Raw genomic sequence first — 13,157 nt, 5'->3', positions numbered from 1 at the left:
GGTCTCCTTCCTATTATGTCATGTTCCTGCTTTTATTTTGAAATGGTTGAAATGCTTTGATTTAGTCTCAGATTGTGTGCTGACATGAGCATCTTTAAAAACTCTCCTGGGGAGAAGTCAGGATTTCTCTGGTTTTGTGAAGTAATAACTGCTAAGAGGTAAAAAGAACACAAACCAAAAACTTCCAAGCATCCCATTTCAAGGGAATGTTTCTGAATTATACTGAAAAAGATCAATGACCTGAAGTTCAGAAAATATACTGAGCATTAAAGGCTAAAATATTACACTATATAGAGTGTGAAAAACTTACAGAAAGAAAAGGGGAAAAAAAGACCCACAACACTGAAATAGTCATAAACCAAAACTATTACTAACTCAGTAAGTAAAGAAAAGAGTATCTGTGCTTTTGAGATGCATCTGTGTATAAGAATGAAAGAAAACCCTGAGATACAGGATACTAGGACTACCTACCTAGCCTTCAGAGGGGACAAAAAAAAAAAAAAAAAAAAAAAAAGAAAAAGGTTAAAAATATTTAAAGGGAGAGAAAAAGAAGTTCCTTTCCTCCTTAGCTCTCCTTCCCCCCTCCCGTTTTTCTTCTTCCTAAAGAAGCGATGTGTGCAACTTTGGGGGGGCTTTTTTTGTTGTTGTTAATCTCCTCAGATGGTTTCCCAGGATGCAGAGCAGTTAAAGAAACACCTTTATTTCCCCAGCCTATTCTTAGCTGCCTAAACCATCACTGCCTCAGTAAACACTAAATCAAACAGTTAACCAATAACATATGCTGCTCATTAGCAATGCCTTAAGCTCACCTGTATTGTTCCGTTTCTTTAAAAGGGCAGCATTCAAAGCACCCTTCACCCTAAGAAGCATTTTATTTGAGTTGTTATTGCTGTAAGCAGGAACCTAGCTGAAGGAAATGTTAATTTTTTTAAGGCCATCCATGAAGTTTAAAAGCATTCTTTTAGAGAAAAGGGCCAAATAAAGAAAACTGTGAACATGAACAAATGAAGGGGAAAAAAAAAAAAAAAGATATTTGATAGCAAAGAAATTTCAATAATGTAATATGAATACCTTACAGAACACAAGCACCCTACTAATTATTCTTAATGTTACCAATCTTCATCTTTAAGGGGGGAAGAAACTTGACAGAAAAAAAATCAGCCTATTTCTGTTCTTCAATGTCAACATCCATTATAAGGTGTATCTAAAATTGTCTTAAGAGTCAGGTCACTTCGGTTTTAAATAATCCCAGCAAAGTTAAACCACGTGCTTTGCTACTGTGCACTTAAGTCAAAGAAAGAATGAAGTGCATCTCTTCCTCAGAGGCTCAGTCCACCCTTATAGCTTAAAGACTACTGTCCCTTGAAACAGTTGCATCTGCTGCAAACAGAACACCGACATAAGCAGATGCACTGTAAAAAGAAACACTGCTATGAGAAATGAGATCCAATTCAAGCTTTTCCTTAGTCATGCTGATAGAATCTATCTCCGAACACTAATCCATCTAGCGCTTGTGCTTTTTGCTAGATCCCTAGTCTACAGGTCAATCTGGCCGCACGAATGTAACTGAACTGGTGGTTAATTCTTATCCATTTTAAAAAATTTATTTTATTTTAAGCAAACCAATATTGTAAAAAGCCCATATGTTGATGCTATTACAGTTGGGGTTAATTTTCCATTAGAAGACTACTTTTGTAAGTTTGCAGTTTGTGGGGTAAACTTGCAACGTTTTAAGTCTTGTGTGAGAGGAGAACTGCTATGTAAAGATCTTTACTTGCACGTCTAGTTGTGTATGTCTTTGGGCAAAGCATTTTCTTCCTTTGAAGCTTCTTTCTAAATGGAAGTACTGTGAGGATGAGATAATTATTTAAGGTGTTCTCATTCTGATGTGATGAGAGGAACAGAGAAAGGACTACGAATGTAAGCAAATAAGCTACATTGATCTGGGACAGATGAACAGAGTGTGCATTTATACACAGACTCAACCAAACAAATTGCAAACAGCATATGTAGTCTCAAAAATAATCTGTAAATTGAACAAAAATGTTTAGACAATGCTGTAAGCAATCTCAGCCCTGTGTAAACACTGAGAAGCTCTCTGGTAAAAGGCATGTATACGCTTAACAGACAATTAGAATGCAAACAAAGCCCTCAGGCACAAAATCAGAGCAGGCAGGACTGCAACACTGAAGGCCCAGTCCATACGCATTGATGTTAGTAGGAATCCTTCTGACTGCCTATGTGGAAGAAAAGCGATGACAATAGGTCAGAGCAAATCCAGTGCTGGAATGCACAAAAGCCATCAAAGCTCTGAGCAGGGATGAGAGTACCTTGATTTTGGCTTAGATGTGTGATCAGCATAGCACTTACTTCAGCTATAACTTTTTTAGCCATCCATACAACAGAGGATCTTTTTCGTTTTTTGTTTTTCTGCACAAATTCAGTTTGTATTATTACTTTCACTGCTGCTATTTCACATTGCTCAGCAAAACCTACCCGTCAGATATTCCAGCACAGCAGCCATGTACACTGGAGCACCAACACCAATTCTGTACTTCGGGTGGCCTTTCTTAATGTAACGCAGCATTCTTCCAACAGGGAATATGACCCCAGCCTTTGCAGAGCGGGAAGTCTTAGTTGACTTCTTCTTTCCACCCCTGCTGGACATTTTGTCTGTACTGGGTCTGGAACAGCACTCTATATATTAGGAAGAAAAAAAAAAAAAAGATAAAAGGTTATCAATAAGGACTGATGCTGTAATATCATTTACTGAATTTCAAGACAAATCAGTATTTTGGTGTAGGCAATGCATTAAGGTGCCTAAAACATACAGACAAGTTGCCTTTTTAGCGTATATACAACAAGAACCTAAAATAATTTTCCACAGAATGTTTACTTGCCATTGTAATCTTGGCATAAATTTATACAGTAAATATATAAGCCAGAGAAATTATTTCCTATAAATCTGCTTTAGAATTACTTTTCTGTAATCCCTAACAAATTAAACCCAGAACCATTAATGGAGCAAAGAGGGACAACTACCTAATGTAAAACAGAGCTTCTGCATTAAAGCAGAGGATGCTTTCTGCAAGGAGACCGACACAACCCTCTGCTCTCTGGGAAGAACTCTTGATTGCGCATTTGAACAGCTTTGGTAGGACTGTTACGCTCCTGAATAACTGTGTTCCTAACCAGGAAAAATTCTATCCACTAAAGCTTTCATACAGTGTATTCACCTTCTGTGAAAAACTAGATTTTCAAGCATGTGTAAATTTACAGAACAAAGGCCTATGCACGGCAAAATACATCGCCTGTACGCTAAATGTTCTATCTTTAGAAAGATCTGAAACGAACCCCTTGAGATTTGACCCGACCAGAAACCAGCTATCTCCACATCGAAGACTGTACTGCTTCGCATGCTCTCTAGGAATCTGATGAACTTCATCTGTCACCTTTCCTTAACATAACAGTGGTCTAAACACCCAGCAGATATCTGACAACTGTATCTCAGTTTATCTCGGTGAAGAAACCTACTGCTGATACAGCTGTCAAACATATTTTTTTCTCTTTGATTTCTGCTCAGGCTGTAAATAGAAGCTGACAAATCCAAAGAGGTGGAGGGTTTACAGGCTCTCAAGGTATCTTTGAAGGTTTAGGCAATGCACTGGGTTTTGAAATTAACTCAGAGGAGAGGAGACAGTCCCCATCTCCCCCCCCGCACGGCTGAACTCTAGGGAAACCAGCGGTATGCATCAGTGATACACATACCTCTCTGCATCCTAGTTCTTTCCTTGCTGCACAAATCCTACCTAATACAAATGCAGATTGGCTGGTGTGTTTATACACTCCACAATAAAACCTCTTTAAGCCTGCTTTCCCATCACACCATTTCTGTGCTTCCCTTCCTGTTCTTCTCTTGTTTATTCTGAATTCTCTCCTTGTCCTTATGAACTTAACTGTATTTGCCATACGTCTGAATCCACAACAATTGAGCAAGCTCAGAACTAGGCAAAACAGGTTCACCAACCCCACTTCTAAGTTTTGCAACTTCTGTTCTGTGCTGACATGTCCTGCAGTCTTTTAAATCTCAGTGAATCACTGAGATTCAGACTACATAACTATCAAGTGAAGACCACTCAGGATAACTAAAGAAACACGAGTATCAAACATTGCCTTTCTTTTCTACTTCCACACTCCATTCATCAAAGAGCCTATACTTGCATAGCACATTAAGTAAAATAAATGCAATGGGCTTAAAGCTTGTTAAAGGTAAACAAAATAATCCTATCTTAGTAGCTCAGATGAAAGTCACGCTACATTTATGAAACTTATGTCAAAAAACAGACGGGAAACGTTGGAAGGGGGAAGCCATCGAAAGGGCTCCTTCTCCTTTCCTCTGCTGTGAACTCGGCTCTGTAACAACTATTATTCTGCGAAGAGGACAAAAGCCAATTTTGTTGCCTTGAGAAACTGCCTAACTGGAGCTCACAACTGATTTCAAAAACCTTAAATTTCATTGCATTTTCTCATCTAGTTAGCTCTGTCTCTGTTAGTGGGAAGGCTGGGTGTGGCTTTGAGTTGGCTATGGACTTTCTGCCAGAAATTATTTTCATAGTTCATAATCCATTTTCAACAATACTACAGATGTTTAGTCTCACAAATGTTAAGAAGTTAATTGAATCAAACACCAGGGAAAGCAGGCATGAGAAATACCTGTGCTTCTAGCTTCCCCCATAATTCCTCTGTTTTGTAACCGATAGGTGAATGACGAAAAACAATTTTTCTACGGAAAACCTGCAAGCCTTAACCAGTAAGCTTCTATTAACCATTTGGCTCATGAGTTTATGGGAGAGTCAGGATAGCTGGAAGAGAACACGGAAATCTTTACTTCCTGATGTTGGGTTTTTTTTTCCTTTGGGAGAGTGTCATCTAGCCATTAGCTGCTGTAACATTTGGATCAAGGTATGAATAAAGCATGGAGCAATACCGAATTACTGCCAAAGAGGCTTTGAAGGAGCTAGAGTAAATATAGCTCACCCAATCTAAAAACCCAAATGGAAGACTGTTGTGGTTTAACCCCAGCCAGCCACTAAGCACCACACAGCTGCTCGCTCACTCCCCCCACCAGTGGGATGGGAGAGAGAATCCGAAGGGTGAAAGGGAGAAAACTCATGGGTTGAAATAAGAACAGTTTAATAACTGAAGTAAAATAAAATAGTAGTAGTAATAATAATAAAAATACAATATAATATACAAAGCAAGTGATACACTGTACAATTGCTAACCACCCACCGACCGATGCCCAGCCCATCCCCGAGCAGTGATCGCTGCCCGCTGGCCAGCTCCCCCAGTTTCTATACTGGGCATGACGTCATCTGGTATGGACATACTTTGGCCAGTCTGGGTCAGCTGTCCTGGCTGTGCCCCCTCCCAGCTTCTTGTGCACCGGGCAGAGCACGGGAAGCTGAAAAGTCCTTGACTGGTGTAAGCACTACTTAGCAACAACTTAGCACTACTTAGCACTACTTAGCAACAACTAAAACATCAGTGTATTACCAACGTTATTCTCATCCTAAATCCAAGACACAGCACCATACCAGCTAGTAGGAAGAAAATTAACTCTATCCCGGCTGGAACCAGGACACAGACACACATGGATGGCCATGCTGTAGCTGGTAACAGAAAGAGATGAAATTTTTAGTTCCACGAAAATGACTATTCATAGAGAAGTAAGGGAAGTGGTTCCTTCATATGTTGAAACAAATGTGTACTGTATATCACTGTCTCTGGATACATATCACCTATCCAAAGCAATGCTAAGTTTGCTGTTAACATACTGTCAATTGTCATCGGTCATGCTAAATCAACCTCCCTTATATCACGCCTGAGCAAAACACTTTGCTGTTAGTTTCCAACCTCTTTCATGTGGTGTTCAGATGTTTAACATACTATTTCTCCTGAAGACCTTCAAGTCTCCTGTCATCTGCGGCTATGTAACACCTACCCATATACAAAACGGCATATTTTTTTTTCTTTCATAAGCTTAATCACTTCTGCAAATTCTAGAGGTTAATTTCCCCCTTTATTTCATACTCCTGGTCACATTTCTCTCATTAATATTTAGGATAACCCTGGACATAACTTGACAATTAACCTGATCCTCTCATACTATACATTACAGAGCTTTCTAGCTGTAAGTTTATTTGTGAGGAAAAACTTTGTCTGAACCAGAAACGTGGGGGGCTTATATATTGAAAGAAAGCAAAAAATTCTGGAACTTTTAGTATTAAAGGTGAAATGCAACAAAGATGGGTTTCAGATCTTCCTATCTCAAGGATCCCATTCCTACAACATGTAGTGAATCACTCTATCTTTAGATGCTGGGGGTGGAGGGAGGGAAATTCCAATTAAGTTTCAAGTACCACTTTTAATTTTGCCAACCATGTAATTTGGAAGGGGAAAAAGAAAGCCTGGCATGGAAGACCTTTTTCGGGCTTAATTATGGATTCAGGATCATTACTTTGCAGAACCTGTTTGTCCTGCCTTTGAGCTGAGGGATGGCCCAACGAGCTCTCAAAGTCTCTTCTCTACTTCTAGACCTCCACAGCAAAAGAGAAGGCAAAAAGATTTCACTTGCAACAGCCACCAAAAAAAAATGTATTGAAGTTAAATGTAAAGAGCATGGCAACAGATCAAAAACCAAAGAAAACTGTGCCTTACATGTTCTCAAATGGTTTATCTTTGTAACACCAGAAACTCTGGAATGCTGCCAACATTAATGAACCAGAGCTGTTTGCTGAGTCACTGCTAGCCAGCAGATGAGGGAGGCAACCAAAGGGAACCTTATCACATGAGCCATAGTTCAGATAAGATTTGAGCAGGACAATTTAAAAAATAAAAAAATAAAAAAAATCACAGTCAATGGACCAGTCCTTTCCCTTTTTTCCCCTCTCCTGCCTTTGCAATGGAATTACTGAGAAACTTTACCAAATACATTGCAAAGTCTTCAAAGATTTGACATTAAAATGATTTTGTTTCAATGTGACAGTTCCCAAAATTATCACTGTGATAATCAGGGGATATCACTGAGGAGTCAACTTATCTAAGTCCACCTTTGACTTCGAATCAAATTTAATGCCATATTCTTCAGTGGCTCTGCTGTACTTGGACACAGATTGCCCTAGCTGCAGAATGCAGCACCTGATTCATAGCCTTTTGAAAACCCCTTAAAGACTGTAGCAAGATTCATACTGCTTCCTAACATCTCAAAATTCACAGAAGTGAGAATTTGATGGTATATTAATTTGGCTCACAGCAAAGATTCAAGCTACAAGGCTCCTCTGCTGTCAGGTCTTTACAAGCCAGAAATCCAGTTTCTAAGAAACAAAATAATATTAAGGTGTAGCAATGAAATCGGCATGATTAACATTTTTCTGTTTGAAATTGGCTGTAGTAACTCTGGTTGGCCATATTTTTCTGCGTGAAGATAGATATTCCACTAAACCACACTTTCAAATGCCACCTTCTTAAAATGCGCATAGGCATCTGTTTTTCTGAAAGGTTTAACATCACATAATCCTGAAAGTACAGCCTGCACATCCTGGGAAAGTGATACCTGATTTTCAAATACCAGTATTTCATTAGCTCAGTCAATCTGACACTTTCATCAAACAGTAGTAATAACCCCCCCCCTGCTATTAATAGTTTTCAGGTACTGGTTCTTAATGACTTAAATTACTATGAATGCTACTGCTGTCAGACAGGGACTGTTCTCGTCATGGGCTTACACTGGTGTATTAACTGCACTCAGCAAACGGATGATTAAATTTAGATCTATGTGATCACATCAGTAAGTGTAGTGGAATCCAGGAGATGAATACTAAGATTTAGTAATTATTTTTCTCTTCTTTCCAGTACAAAGACTAAGCTGGAAAGTTCATTTTTGTATCACAAGAGATTAACTGCAATGCTATTTTCTTTCCATTGTTTCAAAAGATTAGCAATGTAAGTGCTGCCATTCTCTCTTAAATCTATTTAAGTACTATAATAATAGTCGCTCACTGAACTCTTTTTGAAAAGGTGCGTTTGAATTTGCTTTGACAATTAACTTGCTCTGTTCTTGGCTAATCAGAAGCTAGTCTGGCATATTTATAAGATGCACTGCTTATAGAGTCGGTATAAAATGGTCTCTAATAATGCTTGCCTAGCACAACAGTGTCTCAGCCTGTGACTGTGGTTTCTAGGTACGACAGTAATAAAAGAAGAGCCAATCACTCGGTTATCATTTGATCTGATGTCATTTCAAACTTTAGCTTAAATGCTTTATCAAAGCAGTAACTCTTTGTGGTCTGAAACAGACAGAGGAGTGAAACCAGTTGTGAAACAGCCGTTCCAGCACTGCATTAATTTCTCATCTGAAAAGGCAGTACCATACATACATTTATTTTCCCCTGGAAAACTAAGAGAACATTCCTCATGCAGGAATGCCCAACAGATGTAGTTCCTATTGAAGATTTATTTATTATTTATTGAAAATTCCCATAGTGATAAGGTAAGGGATGGGAAAAAGAGGAACAACATTTTCACAAAATCTGTGTGCAAAACAAATTACTGTTGCACAATTGTATTGAACTGGCAAAAGTCCCTCCCTCCCACAATGGGTCTGAAACCCTAAAACAAATATCCCCTTAATGCGCAAACCTCCCCTATGAACCGTACTGGGAACATGACAACAGTTTTCGCTGGGCATCCTGCCACCAATAGTCAGGAAAACGTAAATACAATTGTCTTCACTGACCACTGCTGGGAGTACTAGCATGAAATCAAGCCCATTTGTGCATTATAGCTTTTTGTATACTAGGTAGGAAGCATAAAACTTGATACAGGACCTTAAATCACTGGACCATTTATGAATTTGATGTTCAGAAAAACTGTTTTAAAGAACATTTGGAAAACTTCTTTGCCCCTTGACATTTTTAGAAGAAAGCAAAAACGCAATAAAGAATTCACATGGATGCTTCCAAGGCTAAATCCAGGTGTAGAACGAAATGCAAGATAGACGCTATACTGCTGAGGGAAGGGAGTGCAACTGAGAATGCCATGAATGGCACGATTCTAGCATCACTCCTTTTGGAGCAAGGACCATGAGCTGAATCCTGCCCATCCTCTTTAAAGATGGGTCTGGGTAAGGAACTATAGCTGCTTGATGTGTCTATAGCCTCTCTCCCTGACAAGTGAGCAAGCACTGCACTCCTTCCACAAACACTGTATGTTTCTTTTCTGATTTTACCTCTAGAAAGCCCTGAGCTGCCAAAACCTAATGCTCACTGCAATGCCCACTAGGTCAACATTCCCTCTCCCAGGGAAGGCTCTGGAGGCTCGTATTTCCTCTTGTGGCATCAGTTCCAGATACCTGCTCCTTTACCCCTACTTTATAACCTTGCTGGGGCAGGGCTACCTTTTATGCAGAAGACAACAGGCCTTGATCCCGAGTGAAAGAGTTGTACAAAAATACCTCTGAATTTCTTTGAGAGAGCAAGATTTTGACCATTCTTCAGGAATGTGACTATAACACCTATCTTATCAAGAGAATATCTTTTATTAAAGCTCATTGCTGTGTACTGGAATTTTACCTGCAGAACCAGGCAACTCCTAAAGACAAATTTAAACTTGCTGATTTATTTTAAGTCCAAGTTTGCAGCGGTGGATTTTTCTTTTTGCTAATGCTGATCTATAAAATAAGCAGTGCTTGAGCACTCTTCCTATATTATTGTCCTTAGGCCAAATTCTAGCCTTACTACTAGTTTTTAGATCAGCTATGGCTTAATCTACATTGTCGACATTTGGCTTTACTGGCAATCTGAAGGGTATGCCTTACACATAACAAAATAAAGTTATTCTTTAGAAACCCAGAAGGCCTACAAGATTTCAGTGTCAAAGGTTATGATACACAAAACAGCAAAATAACCTGCAACCATTACTAAGTAAACAACAGTGTAATTCCTTTCTTTCAGAACACTTAAAAAAAAAAAGCCAAACACATTGGGGAGTTTTCTGGGGACCACCTGATACAAAAATCTCTCATACCCAATTGCATTAAAATATATTTTTCAAGGCAACTGTAATTGTCTTGTTCCTGCTTAAATCTTTTAACTCTGGGTTGTGCCTAAGAACCCGGGTTCTGTTTTTATTAATTGCTCACTTGCTCCTTAGCTCATTTATTTCTTCTGCGCTTAGGAATGGGGGAGGCAGTGGATCTGTAAAGTTCCCTACAGACCTGTTGCTAAGTGACAGCCACATACAGTCCTGGGGAAAAAATGGTTGTTTGTTTGTATGGTCAAGAGATAAATAACAAGCCTCATCCAAATATATTTCAACAACCAGTCTCCTTCCATCAACATAAATGTAGCAACCTCAGTTTTGCACCACCCTACTTGCATACGAGCTGGGGTTCCAACTGCCAGCTTCAGATGCAAATTCATGGGCCTTCTGCAACTTACTTTTAAAGATTACAGAGGAAACAAAAGGATTATAGGAAGATATAAGTTACAGAAACAGTTTGTTCCCCTTACTGCCTCCTACACGCACAAACATGTCAGTCTTCAGTCTAAATCCAGGCGCTCCTGTGATGTACCTTGTGCCGAGTCTTGGGAACCTGCATTCACCTGCGTCTTGCAGTACTTGCAGTCCCCTATGAGAAACACCCACACCCAGAGACAGTCCGTATAGGTTGCTCAAATCCTGCAGGCAGACATATTGCAGGCTCTACAAGAAGTGACAGCTCTAAAAGAACAAGGGGCCCCGTTTCTAGCAGAACATTTATTTTTACCACTCTTGGAAGCCTTTGCTTACGGTTTTAAAAATGTCGGTTGGCTTTATTTAATGAAGTCATTCACGTGTGGCAGGTAACTTCTACGCCACGGTTTCTTCATCCCGAAATGAAACACACTGAAAACACGTCCTGCTGCTTTCCACTGGCGCTTTTTGCGGTCTCTCTAGATTATCTCCTCCTGCCCGATGACCCGAGCTGGGGAAGACGAAAACGGGGCCGGTGCGTGCGTACGACGGCAGAGGGACGCGCGGGGCCGCTCCTCGAAACCACCCCGCGGGGCGAGCGCCCGCCGGCTGCCCGCTGGGCTCCTTCCAGCCTCCGCACCGGGACCCAGATGCGGATTCAACAGAAATAAAACCCCGCTGCCACCATTTCGCTGGGAGCGGGGTGGATCTCCTGGCTTCACCCCACGCACAACAAGAAGAGGGAGAACCCACAGACCGCCCGGCGCGGCCCGGGCCCCCGGTTTTCCTCAGGGAAGGGCGGGGGCGGGGGAGCAGGACCCCACCTCCCTCACAGCCCACCCCGGCCGCTTCGGGGCCCCGGGCACCGCGGGCCGGCTGCCACCCCGCCGCGGCAGAGCCCCTCAGCATCCTCCCCGCCCCTTTCCCCCCATGCGTAAGGCGGGCGCCCCAGCGGCAGCGACTTACGGCCCGGCCTCCGGCGGCAATATGTCTCCCGTCGGCCGGCGGCGGCCCCGCTCCCGCTGCCGCTGCCTCCGCTCCGCCCGCGGGGCCAACGGGATCGGCTCGACGGGCTGGCGGCGAACTCCCACAATGCCCCGCGCGCCTGCGCGTCACATCCCCCCCCCGCCCCACGCGTGGCCCCGCCCCTCGCGGCGGCCGTTGGCGTGGCGGCCGCCCCGCCGTCCCCTGACGGAGCGCGCCGCCGCCCGCTCCCGGCCCCGCTCCCCCGGCGCGGGCCTCGCCACCGCGGCGCCCCGGTGGCCGCTCGCCCCGCCGCCCGGCAGCGGTGCGCGGCCTCCCGCCTCGCCAGCCGCCGGCACGGGCCTCTCGGCTCCGCCGGGCGGGGGGCGAGGCCCTCCGGCCCCCGCGGCAGCTGGCTGGCAGGCGGGCGGCCGGCCCGGCGGTTGAAAAGCTCCGTCCCTGCGTGGGGCTGGGCCTTGGCACCGAGTCCTCCACAGCTGCTCCCGGCCCTCCTCTCCCTGCTCCTAGCCGGGCCATTGTGTACAAACGCGTTGGCTCCTAAATCTTCAGCGGGGAGGACAGAGCGGGGGGGTAACGCCGCCTGCCTCCCGAAATGAAGTTTGTCCTTCGGGGAGGGAAGGGAACGAGCAGCTGGATTGTTACCGCGGGCGCGAAGCGTACGCGCTAGCTCTGCTCTCCTCGTGCGGTACAAAAATGGCTCGTTGCCATTTTACAAAGGCCCCAGATGGAGCTTTTGCAGGAATTTCCGCACGGAAGACATGGATGTCCTTGAGCGCACCTTGGTGGCTCGGGAGAGCCGGGTTGCTGGTGCCCCCTGCTCGCCCACCCATCTGACCAACGGAGGGTGCACCTCTCACCGCCCTCTCCTCCCTTCTTCCAGTTGCCTTCCCCACCAGCTGCCAGCAGAAGAGGGTGGCTACCACAGCGGGGCTCGGCTGCAGGACAGACAAGTCATAGCAGATTGCTTCTGCATTTACAACAGTGGGACTAGAGGAAGCTGGAGTTTTGAATGTCGTGGAAGACTCCTGACTTGCCAGTGCTCCCAGACGCTTTTGCTGCTCCCACCTGAATGGAGCATCCCCTGTCTTCAGTGCCCAAAGCAGGATGCCAGCCCATAGCCTCTTCCCCACTGTCCCTTGCTGTTCTTTCATGGCTGGGGCTATGACAGGTGAACACCGTGGCATAATATCGTTGCAACTACCAACAGCTAGTAGAGGTGAGGAGTTTCTCTCTCCTGATTTTCTCATCAACCACCCTGAGCTCCGGTGCTCCTTATTTTGCTCAGTATTGGCACATATTCACAGTACCTTTGTCATATGACATAGAAAGCAGAAAGGAAGAAAATGGTGTAAGCAAAGAATGAAAAACAGGGAACTGGGGACAGCCTGTATAAAATGTGGGGCTGGTCTGAGAAACATCTCTTCAAAAAGTGTTTCTGAAAGAAAAGAAGATGAGAAGACGTAGTATGCACAGGGCTGTGTGCAATGCACGAAAGCAATGTTGTGTGCCATGCTCAGGCATTATAATTGTAGTGTTCTCATCCATATAAATGGCCAGGCTTGGTCTGTTTTTTAACGCAGCTACACTCGGCGTCTCCCAAGACATCTCTCATTACGTCTCTACAGCACACGGTCAAATGCAGCCTTGGCCTGACTGTG

The 13,157-nt window shown here is 43.5% G+C and overlaps 1 protein-coding gene across 11 annotated transcripts in view; it reads right to left on the bottom strand.

The window, feature by feature from the left end:
- MACROH2A1 (macroH2A.1 histone) overlaps positions 1 to 11,600 on the bottom strand; it is a 48,171-nt gene extending 36,571 nt beyond the window's left edge. For 6 of the 11 annotated variants that reach the window (XM_082324151.1, XM_082324156.1, XM_082324155.1 and 3 more), the window contains exon 1: positions 2,497 to 2,636. Coding sequence is in view for 5 of the 11 variants with exons in the window: in XM_082324159.1 (XP_082180285.1) it covers positions 2,497 to 2,668 (172 nt within the window). In the remaining 6 variants the exon portion in view is untranslated. Of the gene's footprint in view, positions 1 to 2,496; positions 2,698 to 10,851; positions 11,027 to 11,481 lie in introns of those variants that run through there. The other 5 variants (XM_082324158.1, XM_082324161.1, XM_082324160.1 and 2 more) reach the window with 2 other exon arrangements.
- Positions 11,601 to 13,157: the final 1,557 nt, after the last annotated feature.

This window comes from Platalea leucorodia (genome assembly GCF_965183815.1).
Source record: "Platalea leucorodia genome assembly, chromosome: 11".
Classification (NCBI taxonomy): domain Eukaryota; kingdom Metazoa; phylum Chordata; class Aves; order Pelecaniformes; family Threskiornithidae; genus Platalea; species Platalea leucorodia.
The sequence above is the reverse complement of the archived record's forward strand: the minus strand, read 5'-3'. Positions and strand labels throughout refer to the sequence as shown.